The 25291-nt window shown below is 40.3% G+C and overlaps 1 protein-coding gene across 2 annotated transcripts in view; it reads right to left on the bottom strand.

Moving 5' to 3' along the window:
* REPS2 (RALBP1 associated Eps domain containing 2) overlaps positions 1 to 24387 on the bottom strand; it is a 93426-nt gene extending 69039 nt beyond the window's left edge. For both annotated transcript variants that reach the window (XM_056490456.1, XM_056490464.1), the window contains exon 1: positions 24098 to 24387. In XM_056490456.1, coding sequence (XP_056346431.1) covers positions 24098 to 24313 — 216 coding nt within the window. In that variant the 5' untranslated portion in view covers positions 24314 to 24387. The remainder of the gene's footprint in view (positions 1 to 24097) is intronic.
* Between the last annotated feature and the right edge of the window lie 904 nt (positions 24388 to 25291).

Here is a 25291-nt window from a genome sequence, read left to right as displayed (position 1 = left end):
AAATGAGTAACATATGAAATTCTGCAACAGAACACCATTTAGTTCTTATGTTAAAACATCATCATAAAAAGCTTCAGCATAAGTAACAGTCTGTGAAACTATTGCCCCACCACCCATAAAGAAGCTTGCCAAACTCACCTAAAGTGCAAAGAGTATCTTGAAAAAGGCTGAAAAAGCTTAGCACTAAGGAGATACCATAATGTGTTATGAACAATCAAAACATCTTCTCAAATTCAGAGACTCTTTTAGCACCTAAGGAAAACCAATGGAAATTACTGCTAGATAAATGCCGAAGTCAAGCATAGTGAGGAAAATCGGCAGAAAGGCTTGCAATCTTTCTTGTAAAAGTAAAAATATTGACTGTTATCAGAAATTTCTTTCGACAGCTCCACTGTTAAACTCAAGCCAAGGCTACCCAAAACATGTGCCTTTACAGTCAAATTTTTCTTTCCCATTCTGTCCAAGTATGCATTGCTAGAAGTGAACCCCAGAAAACAAAGTTGTTTTAAGGCACCACTGAGAGGTCTAGAGGACTGCCTACACACAGCACTGCAGTGTGCTCCTGCTGCCTCTGCAACAGCTGCCTTATTATTTCCACATTTCTCTAACTACAAGGAAATAGTTCAGGAGTTTCACTCTCAGATGTTATGCCAGGATAACTTTATGATCTGTTCCATTTGTAGGCGTTCTCACAGCTGAAAGCATACCAAGAGTGACCGACAGCAAATCTCAGGACAATTGCCATTATCTTTATACGTCCAGGCAAAAACATTTCTCTACTTATCTTGGAAGGTGAGCAGCCTTTTCTTCTTAGCAAACTTTTTCCTACTTGTTGATGGGACACAACTCCTCCAGCCACCACTGCAGTCTTGATGCACCCTGTCACAAACTAGATCTAAATAAAAAAGATCTAAACTAGATCTAAATAAATCTCGGATCATACTCAAACAAGGCACCTCACTCAATTCCCCTCTGCACAGGGACAAAACACTGGGATGCTGAGCCACAGGGGCCATGGTTTAATTGTGCAGAATAAATTTGTGCAGGCTGTAGATGACAAAAGATCACAGAGGACACTTAATGCTGTCTATAAAGATTACAGAAAAACATCCAGTGTTTAGCTTTTTACATTTTAGTGACAAGTTGCATCACAAGCCCTGTGAAGAAATCAAAAAATATTTTCAAGTTTTAGGATCAATATGAGTTTTCTGCTGTTTGAGTTCAAATACACAGGATATTACCCAAATAATGAGGTACTCTGAAAAACTAAAAAGCCATTGGCAGAGGTCACTGGCAGAGGCAGTAATCAAAACTCCCCTTTCAGCAGTCATCAGGACTTAATTCATGTTGCCAAGCTCTTTTGGCCTCAAGCACCACTGACTACAAGTGCATTGATCTGTTCTTCAGGGTTCCTACCACAAACTCCCACAAAATCCTAGCCCAAAGCTCAAGAGACTCCCACTTCTCATTCCCACACTGCCATCACTGTGCCCATTCCAGAATGCCCCAGCAGCCCAGGGCACAGGGGGCCAGGCTGTACCCAAAGCACCTGGCTGCAGTTCTTCCACAGGCTCACATCCCTGAGTGAGGGTTTTCAGAGGAGTCTGGAAAACCCCTCCCTTGGCAGATGTGCTGACAAAGGCTTAGAGCTAACTCACTTTGCTCTAAAAAATTGGCAACTGTGTTAGGTTTCCCATGACTTTTGAAACAAACCCATTAAAATGCATAAGTAATCAGCTTCCACAATTATCAAAGAAATAAAAGCAGAGGTAGTGACCCTAAACTGAGCTGAGAGTTGAATTTTGTGCAGCTGTGCTGAACAAGTGCCCATGGGATCCACAGGCTGCCCTGCCAAAAGCCCACTAAAGGCATAGTGGGTTCTCAGGGCCACAGCAGGGGACAGGCAGGCTCCTGGAGCACCTGCCAGTATTCCATGCAGAATGCATTCCCAGGATTTGCATCTGGGAAACAATCTCAGATCCCACCAAAATACAGTGAACCAAACCTAACCAGTGATACATAGCAGAGCTGGCCAAAAAAATACAGCAGTGCAGTTATCAGCTCCAGGTTTCTGGATTGAACTTTTGAAACCTGGCACATGGATCAAAGCTGGATGGCCTCTCCCAAGCAAGACTCTTAAACAGCAAGATTTTTCTACAAGACAAAAATCTAGTTGATCCTTCTGGGTCTGTTTTCAATGGGCCTTGGTTCCAGTAAAGAAATGAAATAAAGCTTTTCTTATATATTTTTCTCTAACATGATTTCTTCTCTCCAGCCAGTGCAATACAGATGAGAGCTTAAACATCCAGTTCAGCAACACCTTTACACTTGTTTTCATTGCATTTCCTTCCTACTGTTTAATTGCTTAATACACCTCTAAGACCCAAACATCATAATATGCAAAAATAAATAATACATAATTTAAGAACACCAACTGTCTTGCAAAATCTTCCATAGCACTACAAAAAGAGATAATTATCCAGAATTAAACTTTAGCAACATGGTTTTAAAGAGTCAGAAACTATTTAGAAAAACTACTTTTTTTTTTTTTTTTTTTTTTTTACCACTTAGAAAAATGAAATTCTGTACATTAGGAAAGGAGAGAGACCAAAAGTTTTACAGATTGTTTTAAATTATGCCTTTTCCAAAACCCCAGAAGGAACAAGTGATAAAGCTTGTTTTCCAAATCTTGATGGCAGAGTGAAGATTTGTGCAGTTTAAAATTAATTGACATGTTATTAGGAGCATTGCACTCAATTGAAATGGGCATAATTCACTGACAAAGAGGTAAGTCAGGAGTGAAATTCTGTAAAAGGATTTTCTAACCACCAGGTCAGTGGCAATTTGTGTGGAATAGCTTAGGCTGGTTCACTCTGGAAAGGCAAAAGTCACTTAATGGTGCAGCCTATTTCTCAGCTATCAGAGATGCTGCATGATCCATCACACATCACTGCTGCAGCCATTCCTGCTCAACTTTTCTCTCCTGTTCTGAAAAAGATAATGATGGCCTAAATTGCACTTGCAAAAGACTGTCAAATATTGCTTTGGACTTCTAAGACATCAATAATTCTCCACACAGAGTATGTGTGCACCAAACCAAGCAACTCACACACCTGCACAGCTGAGAGGAGCAACCCAATGGCAGAGATTTGTGATAGGTATGCAAATCCCATTTCATTTCTCCATTCTTGGCACAGCTTTCAACAAAAAATTATGGCTCAAAATAGCAAATTAATAAGGGAGAAATTAAAACATTGCACAGAGAAAAGACAGCTGATTTATTCAATTCTGAAAAGATGGGTAAAATGGAGAGTGATCTGTGAGCAATGTACCAATATTGCATGCTGATTTCAGCTCTCCAAAGGCACTAATGATCACTGCAGGAAACATACCACTATCTGCAAAGGTCCAGTAAAATCTTACTGATTTTATAAGGATATGAGTGCAGACATTTGTGACCCAGGTCTCATTTGATACAGAATTAAAAAAACGCTGTGAATTCTGTATCAAATGTGATCTGAACCACAAATGGCTATGCTCGAATTTATTTGTGATTGACACAAAGTAAATGAGCTAGCACTTCTTTAACCTTGCAGGAAATCCTTCTGCAATCAAATGGGATAATTCACAAAAGGAGCACAACCCAAAAACAGGACAATAAGTCTGCATTTGCCATCTGAAGACACTTCCATGCTTGTCTTCTGTTGTGCTGCAGTTTTTACAATCTGCTCTAATAACTATTATATCAAACATTTATTTTGCATTGGCCCATTGTTCAAGGAAAAGGAGCTCAGCAGAGATACACTGGGAAACAGCAACCACATGCCAGTTCCACTCATGGCTGCTGCTGAAACACCTTCTCCAGCTCTCAGCACAACTGTGTGTACAAAAGGAGCACACAAGGTATTTGAAATGCAAAATTATTCAGTTTCTCATTTATTTGGTCTTAATGCAACAATTAACAACATGCTTATTTTAATGCACCTCTATTACTGAGGAGAACACAGCAGGTAAAGCATTTAAGAATATTAGCTGTAAGGCTTTTATGACTTTCACAGAACTTTCTGGAATTAATCTAGAAAGATAAAAAGGCATCTGTACACATTACTGCATATCAGAATAAAAATTATTTGCAAAAGCTTGTCACATGCAGCTTTTCTAAATATCTGTTCATTTTCAGCATTACTTTGCTTCAGCATTGAAAATTAAGCCTATGCACCAGGACAGTGAATGAACTAGCTAGCAATCATTTTTCCTTTCAATTGCTTTATTTTCTTTCTTGTTCTTTAATACTGGGAAGTTTTATATTTAGGCAGAAGTCTCTAGGCAAATTATTGCTTAAAGTAAATGAAAGCTAAATAGGAGAACCCAAGCCTGTGTTGCATGCCAATTCATGTCTTAAAGACAGCAGCCTCTCTTCCTTCTCCTAACCCTCTGCCTTATGCTTTGCACAATTTCTGCACTAAATGAAAGAGGAGTCCTGCAGCACAAATAGTTTATCATGCAATTAAATCCCACAACATATTCACAAAGGGAGACAAAGTGCAGCAGCTTGAAAGGGGGGGAAAAAGAATCAAACTGCAGAGGACTTTTAATAAAATAATATTTTACTGAGCATGTATTCTTTGAATGACTAAGCTAGAAACTCTTTCTTCTAAATTTTTCTCTCAGATTCACATTAAAACAGCCTCATGTGAATTCACTAGGAAAGCTCAAGGGCTGAAAACCCCTGAGTTTTTTAACTGCTATGTTAGTTTGAAATCTAATTGAGAACAAGCAGAAGTATTTAAATATATACTCTTTCCCCTATTTTCCTGGACTAAACCATTTAAACTCCTCAGAGTGGAGGAACTGCTTAAGCTCTTAATTCCCTTAGTGCTTTTGCACAGGAATCTGTTGGCTTAGTAGACTTACAACAACCACTTTGTTAGGCATGAGAAGCAAGATAACAAGGAAAGTCCTATTCCCAACACTTCCCTTCTCTCCAGTCCCACCTAACAAATATTGCTCCACCTCTCCAGCTGCTGCCCAGCAAGACTGCCACAGAAAGTGCTGTCAGTTTGGGATATCTCAAGTTTTATTTTACACTAGGAAATTAAATTTCACATGTTCCTATTACTGACAACTTACTGAAAGGAAGTTTAAATGGAAGAGGAAAATGCTTTTTGATTACAACAGAAAACACATTATTGCCACATTTCTTCACTTGTAATTGTTCAACTATGGCTTAGTTTTATTTTGAAACCAGGTCTACAGTCAGAAAGCAGGACTGGTTTTTCCATGTGTAAATACTTAAAATAAGATCTAGATTACATTTCAGTGCTGGATTTGAGGGTAGGCTGACAGGGAGAGAAGGGATGATGCAAGATATTGGGAATTTTTGGGGGTGGGGAGAGGGAGATGTTCTGTTGTTAAGGTTTGCATAGAGGTGGGGGAAAAAATGCCAGTTTTACATCTGCTGGTGACCCATCCACCAAGAAAACAAAAAAGCACCTCCATGGATGATCTGCTTCTCACCACAGTTGTGGGCTCACTGCTAATGAGCATGAATGGCAGTTTTTTCTTTCTTCAAGTCCTTAGCCATACTAACTTTATAAGTTGTTCTATAGCATCTGTACAGAGGAGTTTCAACCTCTAAAAAATTGTTTTAAGCAGAAAAAAAAAAATCTAACTATTTACCCACAAGCACTTTTTCTCTAGAAACAAATCAATGTATACCTATTACGCAATATTATCTGAAAAACACTCAGATTTTATTAAAAAGTGAAACATCTAATCTATGTATGATACTAGTTCTAAATTAAAACGACTTGTCTACCCTAACTAGCAACAAGAAATTAACAGCAGCACTGTCCATTATACATTTAAAAAATGTAAACTTCCTAATTCTCCATAAAATTTCTGCTGAGTACAAATTCTTAAAATATTTGGGGGAAAAATAAAAAAATAAAAGCCTTTTCTCAGCATGTATGGCAGATACACTGCATTTACTCACTAAAATTTCAAAACCCTATTTGGGATTGATGTCACAAATCATCCTGACTCTCAGCACTGTATGTACCTTACTGACAATTTAATAATGACACATAAATCACAACTTTGAGGAATTTTATGCCTATAGATTCAGATGATCTTCAGGTACATGCAAAACCAGGATGATTTTAACTCTGACAAATAACAAACTGTGCTACCTTTTTCTCTCAAAAAATCCCTAAGAACTACACAAATTTACTTATGATCTGCATGTTCTTATGCAAACAATCACCAAAATAATTGTGACAATTGCAAATGTCATCATGTATTAAGCAGGAAAAAGCATTCAAAAATGCCATATAAATAATTCCGTTAGGAACACAAATTACAAATTTATTTTTCAAAAAGATAACTTTATTTTTAAAACAGCCATGCCCTTTTAGATACTTATTTGCTTACCTGCATGTTTCATCCTTCCAGATTCAGAAATATAGCAAACCTTTTGTTCACAATGAACATGTCATGCAAAAATGACTCAATTAAACCACAGTTTATAATAGAACTTATTTGTATTCTGTACCTTTCTTTTTAATGTCACAATATTTGGGCACCATACCCAGGCTCTTATTGTTTTAAATCCCTCAGAACTGCTTTCACAATAATAATTCCCACAACACTGAAAATCTTTGGCACTATAATGTCAAAAGGAATTAATTCAAACTGAAAGAATACAAAACCTTTTGTCCTTTTAAACAAGAACTTTTAATGAGGTATATAATTGTACTTATTGCACATCAAGAGTACAAATTTAATTCAGATTGTAACAGAATACCAGATTTATTCTTTTCCCTTCTTGCTAAAAAATCTGGAAGCACTTCCACAGATTATTAGCCTTAAAAACCTTGACACTCCCCACAGGAAACTGATTTTCTACAAAAACTTTGGGAAGGGTTCAGCTTGGATTCCTGAGCCAGAGATTTACAGACTGTTTGGGTCCCAACCTTCAACACGGCCCACAGATCAGACTGCAGCATATGGAAACCCAACAACTGAACGAGCCCACATCAGATGAAACTTTGAGAATATGAGGAACAAAATTGAAGGATAACAAAAAAATAATTCTAGAGTTTAACATTTTTCCTAAGTCTCCTTATTAAGCATTCTGTAATGTAATTGTTTGCATAGTAATTGCTGATCTTCTGTAAGTTTTGACAGACATATGAAATGGTAATCATCCAACTTATTTTGCTCCTGAGAGCTTCATATATGACCTGTTTTTAAAGGAATTAAGAAGAAACATTTCCAACTCAACAAGGAATTTACTGTGAATTCATTTCCTTACTGAGGGATGACTTTTGTGTGGGTTTTAATCTTAATTTTGGGAGTGTTTGTTCACTTTGGTGCCAGTATGTCCACTTGAGGGCCATTTGAACACTGGGTGCTGTTATGAGACTTTTGTTTTCTGGTCCACAACCAATGCTGGTTTCAGGGACAAGAAGTATACATGACCACACAAGGAAGCCACTAACAGCAGTATGTTTTTAAAACTAGAATTTAAAGGAAAGAACACAGTCACAGGTGAACACACCTTGCAACACAATCCACCATTTCAACATGTGTAGAAACTCCAACCCTGCCTTGCTGGAAACCAGCACACTTTTATGAACCTCAAAATTTTCATGAGCTCTTTATGGAGTTTATGAACTCTTTATGCCTCAGTGGATTAGCCACTGGGGCAGGGAGGTAGTTTTGGAGCAGGAAATTTCCCCAGACCCAATTCACTGCTGGACTCCCATATGGGCTTTACTCTTATATCCAATGTGACCATTTGCACCATTTTCTGTCTTATTAGCATATATGCTACCTCAAGATTCTTGATGAAAAACTCTCTCTGCTTGCACTTTCCCAAGACTTCCTGCAGAAATGTCCAAATGTAAATGTTAGTTTGCAACACTAAACTAAAAGGAGGCATGGTAGCAGTTGGCTTGAAAAAGGAGAGGAATAATCTGTTCTTTATATCCTCTGTACACCAGATACAAACAATACTAGGCTTAAAAACAACCCTGAACCCAAAGGTAAGGCAGCAGTAGAGTCCATTAGCTATAAAACTTGTAGAGTTAGCACCAAGGATTAACAAATTGCTCAATACATGGCAATAGGATTTTGCTATGGGTAGGAAAGGGTATTTAGGCATGCTCCAAGGTCCTTTCCATGCTTGTAGATGATTCAGCCTCCTGTAAAGATGTGACTGATGTGATCACACCATAGAATACTATCTCTGATGCTTTTCAAAACTTACTAGCTTTGGTGTCCATTTGGCTTGAAAAAAGAGCAGAGGTGTCAAGAAAAGTATTTCCCAGGCCATGATTTTCCCAGGTGTTATCAGTACTGCTGACACAGCTCAGCCCCTTCTTTGTGCTGACACAGCCATCAGGTGCCACAAGCTGCTTCTGAACCAGTTAATGTTTCTGCTGCCACTGGCCCATGAAAAGTGCTATGCTGTACTCATGCTGCCACTTGCCTTTTTCCTATAGAAGGCAATGTGGAAAGCCAGGAGCAAGGGATGGCAACCCAGGGGCAACTTAGGACACAAGTCTGTGTCTTGACAAGACTGTCCACTGGTTCCTACCTCAGCAGCCATTTCAAGAAAAAAGTACAGGAAGATCACTAATTTTCAGTGACACCTAACATCTACAAAAACCTCAGACATGCTTTTACTGATTATCCTTTCTTTTATTCCCTGTGACATTTTGAAAAGTGAGAATGATGAAGTCTAGTCTTACTGGGCAGTGTTTCTTACTAATGAGCAAACCCTCTTCCTTTTGTACACTAAAGGGATCCTTGATCACTCCAGGCTCATTGGTCCTCCTCCCTACCAGCTTCCTGCTCTAAAAGCAACAGAGTCAGTAATGAAGAGCAGAGGAATACCCAGACCCAGCTGGGCAGGGCTATGGGGAAGGATGAAGATGTACACTGCCCACTGCTTGTATCCTGCTTCTCAGAGAACTTCAGTCCTGGCATGTACAGAACATGCACAAACATCTCTCTAGACTGGGGAAGCTGGGTAAACACAAGCATACATCCTCTGAAATTATTTAGCATTCCAAATAGTCTTTCAAACAAACCATGTTGCAAGAATTTTATACAGCTCAATACATAAAACATATTTACAAAGTCAAAAGGTACATAGTCAAGGTAAGTTTGGCTCATAATTACATAACCTTACATGATTTTTTCCAAGATATAGTATCAGCAAAAACACTGAAATGAACGGTGGAGTTTGTTATTTTTAAATTCTACTGGACATAACTGTACAGGTTTTGTACAAAAATATTTTTTTCCTGCAATGTTTATACTTAAACATTTCTATAACAAAACTTTCCAAGTAAGACAAATGTTCCTTCCAAGTAAAGAAATACAGACAGCAGAGGAATAGTAAGAAATTAAGGAAAGTCTAATACTCATTTTTACTCATAATAAAAAACACCAAATTTTTTTAAGATAAAAAAAATCTGTAAATACTTTCAGAAGGTTCCACAATCCTCTTAATTAAGGATGAAATAGATACAGAGATAATTAACGAGATAGATATATCACAAGAGAAATGTTTTGTAATAAGACATAATCTTGCTGCAAAGGAGACTTAAGCAAGCACAAGAATCTCCTGCACACCAGCACAACTGGGGCAGTTCTCTCACCACAGGTAGTGAAACCTGCAGGGAAACCACTGCTAAATGGTCTAGACTTCTTAGACATAGCTGAAGAAATTATTGCTTCCTCACACAAATGAGTGATGAATGAGCAAATAGCAATGATGTTGGGTATTTAATTTAGAAGTAGCCACCAACTGCAATATGCTGAGCTGGCCCACTGTGTGTGAGGGGCTCATCTCCTTGTTGTGCCAAGAATAATCCAGCTGCTCATCTCAATTCCCATTATGAGACATCACTTGGGGTCACTGGGAACCTGGGTCTAAATACAATTTACAAAAAAAAAAAAAAAATTGGAGGGGGTTGAAGGGAGGAAAGGAACAGAATTCTCTCCAGCTCCCAGGCAGATGGCAGTCACAAAGGCTGGAAACACTCTGAGAAAGAACTGGCACAAAAAGAACAAGAATAGTGCTGGGGCACGCTGTCTTCAGCTTCATGGGGAGCTCATAGGACAGAGAGGTCCCAAAGCCCTGCAGTGATCAAATGGGGTGCAGATCATCCTGCAAAGCACTCCATGGGCAAGGGCTGCCTCCAGGCAAGCCCTTAGGGGACAACATTAATCCTCTCAGTGGCTGTGGCCTATTTAATACCAAAATATACAAGAATTCATCTCCACAAATGTCCAAGCACTTGCATTTTTCTTAATGCCAGAAAACCAAGGAAACCAAGGAGGTGATAGGATTCTGCTCCAATTTCAAGGAAATCTTCTCAAAGTAATGCATTTTAGCAAGGCATACAATTAAATAAAAGCCCTAAGTAATGCTGACAAAAAGAACAAGAGCACATCCCTTCCGTTTCTCATCCCTCTATTTATTTATTTCCTGGCAGATGCAGAGAAGTGCTGAACCAGCAGCTCTCTTGGCTGGTGGAAGTCACCAGCTGGGAACTCGGGGAACAAAGAGCAATGCAGGTGGAGCTGTGTGGGAAGGGATGGGGGAGCAAAGAGGGCACAAAAATAGCGGCACAGAGCAGACATGGAGACACTCGCCTGTCCTTTTGGTTTTCTCCACTCACTGCTACAGGGATTTTTAAAATCTTTTATCTCATGCCCACACCACTCTTTAGAATCACAGAATCGTTTAGGTTGGAAAAGACATTAATTGTGTCCAACTGTGAATCCAGCACTGCTCCAGGGACGGTGACTTGACCACCTCCCTGGGCAGCCTACATCAGTCAAGGAGTTGTCTTTGACCAACAGAGCCAATAAACCCCAACTTTCTCTAGACCCTTGTCTTGAGGAGACATTCCTATAGGGATTCTTTAATCAGTTAAACTGATTCTGATATCAACTAATAACTGACTAACTAATTAATGTTAAGGCTGATTTCCTTTTGGAATGTTCCTCTCAGCAGCAAAATTAATAGGCTTTTCTTTTACCATATGACTTAGTCTTCCACACAACTTTTATGTACACTTCAAAGTCTCTCAATTTTCTTGAAATTTTGTTGAAATAGTTAACAAATTTGTAAGTTATTACAGGGCTGAATTAATAGCACCATTGCACAAGCCTCACTTCTTTCAAAAATCAGACCAAAGAAACCTCAGACCGTGGCATAGGAAATTGACACATTTTAGATTACAGTAAGAAAGGTGAAGTAGAATAAGTAGTAAAGGAGACAATCTCCTTTTTTAGCTGAAAGCACACAGCTATGTAGGAAATGGTAAAACCTTTCAGGAATATAGGTTTATGTAGTTAGTCATAGAGTGATAACAAAAAGACCATTAGTTGATAGGTCATTGCTAGCAGGAGATAAAATCTTGAATTGAAAAAAGAGCAGGGTGACATGTTAAGCCAGCCCCTAATATGGAACCAGATGAGGGATGCCCTTCCTGTAATATACATTACACATTCAGAAACTCAAAGGTGTCTTCAGCCATTTAATAGTTAATGAGACTGATGGGTATTCCCACAAGGATATAAATAGCCTTCATATTCTCCTTGTAACCTTGTAATAAATGAGCTACTGCTGCTTCAGAGGGGTAAACTGAATGTTGCATTGCAAATAAGTACTTCTAGTATTGTGCTTGCAGCAGCTCTACATAGACCACAAGAAAAGGGGAACTCAGAGTGAGACTATCATTAAAAGCATTGACAGAATATTCTAACAGAACAGAAACACCACCAGCAGAGCAAAAGAAACATTTTATATTACTTAGTACTGAAAAACCGTTTGAGGTTAAACAAATTTTAAGTGTTAAGTTTGGGAAGTGGTCCACTATGACAATGTGTATTAGCTTATGATTCAAACACACCTTTGCTTGGAACTACACAACTCCATTATGCTCTTTCATCATAAAATCATTGCCATGGCCATCTTAGAGCAATGGTGAAATGTTTTTGAAATAACTTAATGTTCTTCTGTGAAGGAAAATTTCAGTACAGTGTTTCTTGCAAGACATGTTGTCTTGAAAGTGTAATCAAGAAGCAAAGCAAAACTTCAGGTATTTAAAGTTGGCCCAAATAATTTCACTGCTCCAAAAAAAAAAGTTTTTCTCTGTAGAGTCACATACGGCCCAAGCCACTCAAGGAGTCAGTGCAGTGAAAACTGCAGAAATGCTTTTCTGGGTCAATACCAATTTGACCATAGGATGGTCCTGCAACTCTAATTTAGTGCCCTATATATTATCAGAATTCTCCATATGGATGGGAATCAGGAACACATAAAGCTAGATACTCATCTACTTATTTAAATCCATTTCACATCTACAACCCTTGACACATGGCTCTTCTTCCTTACCATTAAAATGTGTAACACCTGTGTTTTGAAACTTAACTTGACCAACTTACTAGAGGGACTATAAAAGTCTTATGGTGCTCAACTATTAATTAGATGGTTACTAATAGTTGCACCTACATATTGCCAAATAATTTAAATGATAAAATTTATACTATGTAGTAAGGGGTGAAAAAAAATAAAAATAAAGAAAAAAGACTCACAAATGTCTCTTTTACTTTTGCCCTTCTGAATGTTTCCCTCACTCAGAAATGTTTACTTTAAGGTCCATCCTTCAGTACCTGAACAGAATACCTTCATTCCATTTCCAGAGTAATCTCTTTTGTTGCAGAGCTTAAATTCAGTAGTTATACTGAAGCAAAGTGCCTTGCTAGACTTAACTAAAGCTTTACCTCTTGCACATTTCCCCTGCAATCAAATATATGCATAGTAACTAATGCAATCTGAAAGCAGCTAATGAGTATTTCCCATGGAAAAATACTCCTTTGGAGAATATACTCAAGGACAGTCCTGATTTAGATTAGATCAAATAAAAGATACAATTACTATAATACAGTTGTGGGTGGAGGAGGGGGTGGAAAGAGGGAGAAAGAAAATAAAGGACTGATAACTTGATGTAAATAACACTAAGAATTATTTTCCTGCTGACATTAGTACTGCTCAATGCTGCTCTTTTCTTGTTCTGAAACATTTGCTCTGGCCAGTGAACCTGGGTCCTGTCCTGCTGTGAGGCAGCAGGTGCTGTAACACCATCAACCCCAGGCTCCCCATCCTGGTTCCTTCCTCTCACAACACCCAAAATATGTTTTGACAGACATGACTTCACAGCTGTATTATTTTAGAGGCATACTGTATCTCCAGAATAATAATATAGTGCTGTTTTTAAAAAGAAGTCCATGGTTAAGCAAGGGTAGCAGCAGGATACAATTGCAAAAAAACCCCAAGCACACTATCTGTTACAGGGGTACCTCTCCATCATGTATCAGGCACAGAAAACAGAAAGCTGAGGCTCTCTTCATTTCTAACCTTGGCAGCACCTCATGAAAAAGTCAGCCTAAAAACTGGGTAAGGTTTTGGTTTGTTTTGGGGAATTTTGAGGGGTTGTTTATTTGTTTTGGGTTTAGTCCTTCTCTTGTTGTTGCCAGGCTTTCCAAGAGATTACCCAAAGACTCTGTAGGAAGTTTCAGATCTCAGCACAGTATCTCTCTTTAAAGGTTTCTGGGTTCTTGCCTGTTTCATCTTCTATCTGCAGCAGACATTTATATTTATAACCTGCTCACCACCATGATACCTAAAGCATCTAATAAAAACCAGAAGCAAGCAGCTTCCTGGACCCTGCCTTTTATAACTCAACAACAGAGAGCAGCTGTTAACAACATAATTAGGTTTTATTTATTTTTGCCTTCTGATCTCCTCCCAAACCAGGGAAGCCCCAATAAACACTGGCCACCTGGATGACTCTTTCAGGCTCCTCCAATCTCTTTCACATCCACTGCTACCATTGACATTCTCTGCTGTCCTGCTTCTACTTATCTCAGCCTCAGGTCAGGTCTTTGTTTATACATTCTTAAAAGGGAAAACTCATTTCAGCCTATCTATTCTTTATGCTTCCAACCAGCACCATAAGGGATCTCTTGTAAGAACCAGAAGCACAAAAAGCTGCTGGGAGACATGAACTTCCTATGGATCAAACCTAGAAAAGAACCTGGCCAGTAGCAGACATCAGCCCATCATGAGCTGCAGAAATGTACTACCTACTTTGGAATAGGCTTGTTTCTCCTGCTCACACTTCTTAAAAAGGGTGTTACTGTATATTAGGTCTAAATGAAAATTTGATTCCATTAATACTGAAGTCAGAGTTTACAGAAGAGACAGCCTGAACACATGGGACATGTCCATGTAGCTAAACAGGAGAACACTTATAGCAGCTACAATGGTCTAGGTCTTCCATAACTTTCAGCAATAATAGAGAAAAAGCTCATTCTTCAGTGGTTTAAATAATCGTTTCTTACTTATCAGCATGAGTTATTGGCAACCCTGCATGGCAGATCTGACAGCTGGTGTCTCCCTCATTCTGAAAGCAGTGGCAGAAAGCATTTAGAGTTGCTAAAAACCACTGGAATTAATATTCAGGAAGTGGCAAACACCACATGAAAAATGTGAGAAATTTTCTAGCTAGATGGGAGCCAGCAGATCCAGTCAACTTGAACTAGACTAAATGAAAATACTGCAATATCTTAAATCTCCTCCTGAAAAAAAAAAATCCAACTCAAACTCAATCTACTATGATTCCAATGAACCTTGCAAATATCTACAAGGAAAGTAAATGGGTTCTTTCCAGGTCACCTTAACACAAAGGTACCACAGAGTGCCATGGAAGCTGTTGTTTTGATGTTTCACACCTTTGTGGCAGGTGACATCTCTGAGGCACCACACTGTCCCTTCTGAACAGGCTGCCTGGCCACCACCACTTCCATCTGTACTGGCACAATTAGTGCAAGGAACAGAAAGGAACTAGAGATGATGCACCTCTTTCCCAAAATTTGTGTGTTTAAGGTGTCACAGTGCTTCAATATCCAAGCAGCTCAAAACGAATTATTTCAATTTAATTCAATAAATTACAAGCTTTTAAACATTTCCAAAGCAACTTCTCTTGCAAATATAGTTAAATTTGCCCTAGAAGACAGGAAGAAATTCTGGCATTTCCCATAAAAATGCAGTTCTGAGTTTTGTTCCACTTTCAGACAAAATGAGACTTAACTAAAACAGAAGAAAACAGAAATTCTCTGACACATAATGCATTTTTGCCACAAACAAATCTCTTACAGACATATGTACCACTCCATCAATTTTTTTTTTTTTTCCCTCTTTCTTCCACAGTTACTGTTATTTGATTTTTTGGACTGGCTGCCCCAATAAAACCTTGATGCTTCCTGTACCTCTCCTATTTAATCATATGTGACATGTTTCCTGAGTTCACTTCCCTAGTGCATTCAACTATAGCAGGTCCTTTTAAAGGCAATGCAGCAAATATACAAAACCTTGTGTTTTGCAGTTGTGCAGTCATCTTAATTAATAACATTTATTAAAACTCTTCTTTTATTGACAGTTATGAACTATTTTTCTAAGACTGAAAAGCTGTCAAAAGTTTTCTTAACCGAAGATGCACCCTTGCTGCTAATTCCATTGCACGTGGTGTATGCTGAAGACACTTCCTGCCCTTCCTTGATCTTATATCCAGTTCACCTCTAGCTGGAATCAACAAATCTTGTGGAAAAGCAGGTTAAATTCTTTCTCTTCCACACCACTAAACAAAACACTAAAATTATCACTACCTCACCCAACACGCTTGCACCTTATGTGCAGAAATGCATCCTTCAGTCAGTGACAACCTATTTGTTTGTGTCCAAATCAAGAGTTTGTTCTCAATTCAGCTAAAGAGCACAGGATTTCAAAACATCAACACTAGAGTTGACACAGTCTCCAGTGCACATGCACAGTATGCCAGCATTTATGACACATTTTCTACAACAATTTGCATTTGCAATTCTATCTGTACACAGTAAAGGAAAAATAAGCTATGGCTATTAAAATATATAGATGTTCTTATAATGATAGCAATTATTCAGAGGAGGGAAAGCAAAAAAAATTAAATATATACAGAATCACACAATTGAGTTTTGGCCTCTCTCCCCTTTTATTCTTATTTTTGGCATTTGGAATCTCAAAGTACTTCACCTTTTGCTGCTTCACTGCTGTTACTGTTCACAACAAAATAATTCTGACTGTTTGTTAGCCCACAGCAGTCACCCTGTTTTGCAAATGATTAGACACATTGTTTTGTTCCGAATACCATCATCTTGGCTTCCATAGGACATCATTGTGTAAATTATGCCAGAAGTAAATAATGCATGAAATGTGAAATGTTGCCTATGCCAAAGCTGATCTAATGTTTCTTGGTGTGGAAAGAGACTTGAAGAAAAAGAAAGGATTTTTTAAAAAGGTAAATTAATTTGAAAGGCTCAGGCCAAAAAAACACTTGAAATTTATAATCATAATAATAAAGTAATGCTAGAGACATTTGCTATTGAAAGTAGAATTCAGCTTCATGACTCACACCGGAGTGAGCAAGCACACACCATGGACCACGTTCAGACAGTTTGAATTCAAGCTCAGCCAAGTGTTTCCCATTAGCAGACACTAAATTTTCAGTGCCACCAAGCCAGTGGGAATTATGAGGCCCAAATCCAGCATTTTATTATGGCTTGGCCTAAAGGAGCACATCCCCACCACTTCCTGACAGTGCAGGGGACCAACCCAGTCCTACACATTCAGACTGGAGGACTACACAGGTGCAGGGCTAAAATACTAGAACCAGTATTTGCAGCTTTTTTGGATGGGGGAAGTACTGCAGGGCAGGAAAAAATCCTAAAAAATAAAGCAGAAGAAAACGCTGAAGATGTGCTCTGTTAGTCAAGCTATCAAAAGTTACTCAAGACCCCCTCCCTTTTTTTGCAGTGCTGAACATGGGGCTGTCCTGTAGCTCTGCTCAGCAATGTGTGCTCATTATAAAGGCCTGCATGGCTCCAGCAGGCACAAGAGATGATTTAACAGGCAGCCACTGTGTAACCTCAGAGTGGTTCTAAGCAGCCTGTTCCAGACCAGAGAGTGCCCAGAGTACAGAGAAGTATCTTCAACACCCCACTGCAAACATAGCCCCCAGTCTGAAACAACTGGCAGCACCAAGTGTCTGAACTTTGGTATGTGCAGGGCAGATTTTTGGAACAATAAGCTATTTAAAACATTATTTAAGTCCAAAGAGATAGGACCTTAATTTCATAATTATCTAGATAAAGACCTGCCTTGTTAGTTGGTCATCATTAAAACAAGACTTTTACTTTTTAAAAAAAAAATGATAATGTTTTTGCTCTGAAAAAAAAAGCAATAATTTAAAATATATTTGAGCAACCACATCACCCAATATACATCTTAATTCTTATTTTATAAGAACTTTGCTCCATCATAATCGTTAATAAGAGACACATCTACTTGTGTGGCTATGTCTGATATATGCAAAGTTAAATTTAGCTGAAAACTGGAATTCATTTAAAAATACAGTTTTCATCTGCTAAAAAACCAAAAGCTACACATTTCATATATATACAAAGATTTGAAACTTTATAAACACATTTTGCCTTTTAAACACTTTGATAAATGAGGTAAGTATAATTTGCAGTTAATGATTTAGTTGATTATTTCTGGTCACTATGTCCTACCAGATCACAGAACTAATGGATCTCATCCCACCACATCCTTCTATCTCATCATCATATCTAAAAGGCAGGATTACAAAAAATAAATTTTAAAATATTTAAAAATAATTATAAACAAAAAAAAAGTTATTCCCTACAGAGCTCTCAGTTTTATGCAGTGTCACCCAATACTGCTGCTGAATACAATGGATAAAGAAAATATTCCCTCTGTTCAGGAAGAGGGGATTACTATTTGTCCCCAGTTGATTTTCTACTCTGCCAACCTTTTCTAGTTAATTATCCACTAACTCAGCTGTGAAACTGTTTGATTGTCTCAAAAGTTGAACTAGCACATATGGCTCATTAATGTTTTATTTTACCATACCATTGGTATGTTTAGACATGAATACTCCCAAGAATCTTGCTTTACAAATATTATATCAGATGTATTTCTCAAATATTATTATTTTAAATTTAAATAGGTCATTTATCCTAATTCCTTGCCCAAGAAATGCTTGTTCCATCTTTCATGAATCTATCCTGGCTAAGTTTTTCAGCTCAGCTGAATGCATGTTTTCAGACTTTTTACCATCCCTCCTTCACAAGGAGTGCTTGAGCCAGATTCAGCCACTGAAGTGAACTGTGTTCAACCTCTCCTTTGCAACCAGACTGTGGCAACATCATCAATCTGTGTATAACATCACAATACTGACAGCAGATTGCTGTAGATATACACAAGACTAGAAGAGGTTATACTCTGAGGTTTGGTGAACCCCACTGCATTTATGTAAGTATCATGACAAAACCACTTACTGAAAACATAAAAATGAAAACCATTCTTCATTGTCCCTGCTTCATACTGCAGCAACCTCTCACGAAGTTAACTCTTTTTCAACCCAAAGGATCTTTTTCCCTCATCCCTTCTGTATTATTTTAAATCACTGGCACACCAAAGCATTATTTTCTTGGGAAATTAAATAATTGACAATTGGCTGTTATGAGGGTTAATTACTGAAGGCTGCAGGCCCTGACCTGACTAATTCTGACCATCCCACTGGATGTCTGTGACAAGCAGGTCCAAGAGACTGTTTTACAGTGTGATTTGAAACACTTGGAAGGAATGGCTTCTACAAATCATCTACAGTGTATGTCAACACAGAGGCACTCAAAACTACTCATCTTGTAAGCAGTGACTATGAAGTTATAGTTTACATCATAAAAAATAGTTTAAAGTTGTATTAAGACCTCCATTTTATTTTCTTAATGGAACACATCAGCAAGATAGCTCCAGGTGAAGTTTCACCCTTTACTTTGTTGCAATTTAGGCATTTTCTTAGTAACAATGCTACTGTAGCTTTTACATCTGGGTATTTCATTTTCCTACTTACATAAACATAAGTTTGCCTGTGACTCTAGAAAGGCAACGACAACTTAGGAGATGGTGGCCAGAAGCACTGATACTGAAATGCCAGTTTCCCTTTCCTGCTCTTGCTGCACTGCTAACATGATGTTGTACCACGCTTTTGTTTCTTCCTGACTCAAAGACGTCAGTAGGATGCAACTTCCCTCTAACACCACTTTATGATGGACCAACTGTTCACTCAGCAAAATCACACAGCCAGTACAAGCATAATGCCACGTTCTGTCAACAGCTGCAACAGAGTGAACTTTATTTTTGTAAAGTAACACTGAATCCAGATTTTCCTCACTCAAACAGCTCTCATGGTAGCTGCCACAGCTCTTTTTCTTTTCTGCCTGTTCGAAGCAGATAGTTCCACCCCAGCGATCATGCAGGTAATAATTTATACTTACAGAATTAAGAAAAATAAATTTCACAAAGCAAATCCTTACAGGCTTTTTTTCCCAAAGAAATATAAACGTAAACATTTTTTTTTAATCTATTCACACTTCTGTTTTTTGAACGCAATACAGTTAAAGTGTAGAGTTGTAACTATAGAGACAAGGCACAATAAACACAAGTTAACTCACGAAGTCTGTGGAAGAAAAGCACGACCGTTTGTCTGTGTTCCCTATTCACACAGTGCTGGAAGGAGAGTCTGGCTAAAAAATGCAGTGCCTGTACAGCTCCAGCATCACACAATTAGTACTTGTCATCCTTGGAGCTCAAAATAACACACTGTGTTCGTTTGCAGAGGAAAGAATGCATTTTCTTAAGAGAATTGGATCTCTGTGCTGATAGTGCCAAGTCCACAAATAAGATTAAGGTTTATAAAAGTGAGAATTAAAGATACTGTCAGACAACCCAAGTGAGAATTAATCAAATAAGTCAGAAACTAATGAAAATAAATAAGCATTTTAGTGTAAATCTTGAGTCAAATTCTGCTTCTCAATTTCTTAAGACAAAATATTCAGAGACAATAGTAATATCAACAAACATATCAATATCAAAATATCAAAACCAGCACAAGGTACCTCTCCTTTGCTGATCAGAGGGCAGTGATGCTGTAAGGCTTTATTGTATCTGAGATGCCTGCAGACATCAGCCTATTGTTAATTGGCACCCACAACAAACACACTTGGGGTCCCAGACTCAAGCAGCAGAGGCTGTATGTACTTGCTTCAAAAAGGGTCACAAGTCAACTGCCCCAAATGAGACAGGGCAAACCAGCCATGGTCAGCACCTGGCACAGCTGTCAGGGTGGAGCACTGACATCCCAATACATTGAAGGTGTACTGTCCAACAGATCTTCCAAGGAATTGGCCCAAACACCCAAGTTTGCCCACATGGGCATGTTTTAGTCACCCACTGATGGCCAACAGTGGTGCCTCCTGCCTTCCTCCCACACCTCTGCTGTTTCCCTTTGTCAGGGCTACTGATATTGATCTATGTAACAAAGCACACTGTGGGATCACCAATGCTTTTGTGGTTCCAGTGAGTCTAAAACATTTACTTTTTTCAGAATTTATTTTATCTTTGTACAAATTCAGTACTTTTCCCCTTTGTTACAAACCTAAAGCATAGAGGAAATAATTTTCAACCTCATCAACACGTATATATATAAATAAAGCAGCAGATGCTGATGAATTTCTTCTAATTCTGACAGTCTGCATAAGTGCATGTTGCATGACTAGTCTGCCCCTTTTCCATCAACATAAATACTGTAAAAAACAAAAATAAAAAAAACCCTAGCATAGAACTTTCAGGCAAATAATTACAAACATTTTGCAGAGTTACTTTAAATACTCCTGGTAAAAGGTCTGCCATAGGCTTTGTGCAAGTTTAAATACAATCTTAATGGCTCTGTCTTTAACCACACAATATGTCTAGCCAAAGACTTTCAGTACACCGGGGAGGTATGATTATACAGTCCACAAAACCCATGCTGTTCTGCCCCTGTCATGCCCTTCTCTGTCCTATGAAGTGTCTGAGATTTTAATTTTAGTGCTAACTCCAACCTTTTTTCCAGAACTGAAATAACTCTTGCTGAGTTCATTGTTTGATCCTGTGTGTAAGTAAAGCAAAATCAGTACAAGCTCTGCTGAACCCTACTGCCCAGCAGAATTGCTGGCTTTAATGAGCCTGGGTGTAATGAATCTGTGTTCAATCACTTCATTCTTAGCAAGACCCTGGACTCTCGGGTGCACGCCATCTGCTCCGACTGACCCGGCTGCTCTTGGATTTTTTCCATTTATTCCAGCATTTCCTCTTCTGCCACATGCTCTCGCATTCCCTACCTGCTCTCTGTTACCTAGCCTCTTTCATCCATGTAACTTCTTGGATTAAGCCAATGAACCTTTAAACCAAACCAAACCCTTGCCTGTTTGCTGAGAGCACACATCACTGCTTTTCCTCTAGGAACTGACATCCCAAACAGCACTACTCCATCTAGGATGCACCCACTGATTTCTGTCTTGACAGCAAACCCTGCCATTACAGGTAAGGAAGTAGAGGGAGATTTCCTGTGATGCTTGTGAGTATCATCCTGATGAGTAATAAATCTCAAACAAAGAGTATAAGGAAAAGCTCCTTCTTTCTCAAAGATTTATCTCACTTATTACACAAGTGCAGCTGAAGACAACAGCACAGGTTTGAGAATGCCACGGCATTAAATGTCAGTTCTGGAAGTATCCTGATCTGTAAAACCACTCCTCAATGAATGCCTTGAGAATAAAAAGCTGCAAATTGCACATTGCTTACAAAACCATCCATAACTGTCTCTTGCTATAGCCCATGCAAGGGCCAGAGAATGGTGTTAAGTACCTTCTGGACTGTGCAGGCTCTGCTTAGTAGAAATGCAGAATTGGTTTCCAAACCAAATATCCCCATTTCTGACATGAATAAACTCAGCATGACCATTTCTCAGTCGGTCAGTAGGGATGCTGCCTGTATACAAAGCACTAATAGTGACAGATGGGGATTTTACAAAGCATAAAAAAAACCCAAAAAACATTCATACTCAAAAATTATTTCAAAGAAAGCATGTTATCTTAACCCAAATGAGCCGTCTTGGCCTAAAATAGGTGCTTCCTGTACTAGCAGAAAATGTACACCAGGAATCTCTGTGTATTTCTCCCCTAACTGTTAGAATGATAGCATTTTTTAAATGTGAAAATATTAAATTGCATTTTTGGAATATAATAAGACAATACACCAGAAAAATATCGCAAACAATATTGTGGTATCTTCCCTATCAAAATATCCCAATTCACAACTTATTTTTTTAACTTATTCCATTAATTCATTTTTCCTGAAGTCTCAGTAAATGTAAGAATACCTGACAGTGGTGGGTTCTGAGGACAGGCATGCCAGCAGCAGAGCAGAATGCCACTGTGATTAGTGCCCTATAAACAAGAGGGGGAGGAAAGGAAGGAAAAAGATAAACAGACCCAGATCCCACAGGCCTTATTATCTGAATATTTCTGAAGCCAATTACAGGCTTCTTTGCCAGTAATGCTCTCCCCACAGCATAAATATACCTGGAAATAATCTAAAATGGTAAAAAAAAACCCCAGAATGTCAAAACCAACCAACAAACAAATTCAAAAACAAAACCCCCCAAAACAAAACCAAAATCAATACCTCAGCATTTCCAGGCTTAAATCACACATTAGTACCAAAATGACCCTGAAAACATACTATGATAATAGCATAATAATAAATTTCACTTAAATGATAGGGTAAGAAACTATATAACAAAATAAGAGGTTTTTTCCATAGTTCTTTGAAAAACTAAATGGCTATTCAAATAAGCCTTCTATTTGAAATTAAATGTCCTGTTCTTCCTCTTTGCAAATAGAGGAAAGAAGAAGAACACTCCTAAGTGCTCTATCTATGCAAAATCTCTACTTTCACCACTTGACTCATCTGCAAGACCAAGGTCACAGTGTGGCTCATTATAAGGTAGTAATACAGTGTTTGGTAAGGTTTTTGTTTTAATAATTTGGTAAAGAGCACAAGTAAGAAGAAAAATATCCTTGAAATCACAATTTTCATTCAGAATTCCCAGTGCAATTCGAATTTATATAACTCATTAAGAGATGAACTGCCAGCTACCAGGACAGCAGTAGAGTTCACTACCTTTGGGCAGCACCCAGGTACATGACCTCCACTTCAACATAACTTTTCTCAGCTTGATAAGCAAAACTGTTGAAGAACAAAATTCCTGAAAATAAAAGTTAAATTAATAAATAAATAAACAAACAAACAGGAATATCTCATGTCTGTTGAGAAAGTATTAGGCAACTATAGAGTGTTAGTTGAATTACTAATCCGCAGGTGGAGAAGACCCAAGTCCGGTTCCTCCCTGTTCCTGGAAACTGGCTGGCAGAAGCTTTCTCCCACCCCGGACAAGCTTTTCCTCAAAAAACAGAGGGCTGCTCCTCACAGCCCCTGCTGGGGACCACTCTGGTCTCTGCTGCTCTGACGGGACTTGGCACCTCGGATTCGCGCTCCAGAACCGACACAAAACACCGCAACAGCATGTTACCTGCGGGGTTTTTTTTTTCCACTAAAACAATATTTAGGAAAAAAACTCTCAGCGGTAAACCAGGAATTTAGCACATGTCACGTCCTTTCATACAGCTGCCTTTATGAGTTTCGGGTCTTTTTGAGAAAGGCGACGGCACTACCGACCTGACAGGAGAGCCCGCGGGTGCGCAGCCCGCACGGGCGGCCCCGCACGCACCCGCAGCCGGAGGGCAGCGCCGCGGAGCGCCGGCACTGCCAGCGCAGCCCGGAGGCGGCGAGCGGGCACGGAGCAGCGCCAGCACCGCCGCTGCGGGCGGGACCGGCCCCGCTCCCCGACAGGGCAGCGCAGGGGCACCGGCCCGCCCGCAGCCCCCAACTTCCCGGCGGAGGCAGCGCCAGCCCCGCTCCCAAGGGCCGCGGGAGCAGGTCCCGTCCCGCACCTCCCGACCCGTCCGCAGCCGCACTCCGGGGAGCTGGAGCGGAGAGCCCCGGACCCACCTGGTGCAGCGTGTCCGGGGGCAGCTGGGAGGCCCGGAACAGCTCGCCCACGCTGCTGCCCCCGGCGGCCGCCTCGGGGGGCGGGCAGCACCGCGAGAAGAGCTCGGAGTAGCGCTGCTGCTCGGTCTCGCTCAGGGGCAGCAGCAGACCCCCGGTGCCGGCAGCGGCAGCAGCAGCAGCAGCGGAGCCGGAGCCCCCCGCCGGCCCCTGCTCCATGGCGGGGCGGCGCAGGCACAGCCGCTCGGCGGGGCAGCGGGTGCCGCGCCGCCGGGGAGCGGGGGTACGGCCGGGGGGACGGGAGGTGTGGCGGGGCCGGGGGTGGGACGGGAGGTGTGGCGGGGCCGGGGGCGGGGCCGCGCTGCGGCGGCGAAGGTGCAGCCCCCGCCCGGGGAGCGCCGCGCCGGCTCCGCAGTGCCCCGGCCGCCGCCGGCCCCGCCTCTGCCCTGCCCGCCGCCCCTCCCGCTCCTGCCCCCGCTCCTGCCCCGCTGCGGGACGGCACGCGGGCTTCTCCCCCCATCGCAGAGTCACCGAATGGCTTGGATTGCAAGGGACCTTAAGGAACGTCTCGTTCCCAGTCCCGGCCGTGGGCAGGGACACCTCCCGCTAGACCAGGTTGCTCAGTGCCCCATCCAACGCGGCCTTGAACACTGCCAGGGACGGGGCATCCCTCAGCAGTAGCTTTTTCAAAGTACCACCTGCTGCTGAACGTGCCACGTGGGCACCACAGAAAAGAAATGGCATAATTCGATACCCGGCAGTGAGCCGTAGTCCATTAGCCATGGCGGTTTGAGAGAAGCATCTCACCGTGTTCTCTATAGTCTTTGCTTTAACGTGAAGGGCAAAGAGCCCCTTGTTCATGGAGACGAGATTCCTCTTTATTACTCTTTTGTCAGCAGTGACACTGTAAATGTTCCCTTTACAGGTTGAGCAACGCCTCAAAAGTCAGGCAGGTCAAGAGCTGGGAGGGCTGGGTACATCTCAGCCAGGAGGTTGTTTGTGTGTCTCATACTGCTTTCTGCAGCCTTCCTTCCCAGCAATTGTTTGGGGAAATTCAAGGAATAAGCTAATCACAGATACTTACAAGGTGATCCTTGTAAATGTCTGTGACCCACGGAGGAGTCAACACTGCAGCTTTGGTGCATAGACATGGAGTGGCCCAGGAGAAATCAGACTACCTGCTGTTTGTTTGTTTCC

This window comes from Oenanthe melanoleuca, chromosome 1 (assembly GCF_029582105.1).
Source record: "Oenanthe melanoleuca isolate GR-GAL-2019-014 chromosome 1, OMel1.0, whole genome shotgun sequence".
Lineage (NCBI taxonomy): Eukaryota > Metazoa > Chordata > Aves > Passeriformes > Muscicapidae > Oenanthe > Oenanthe melanoleuca.
This window is presented reverse-complemented; position numbering and strand designations above follow the sequence as displayed.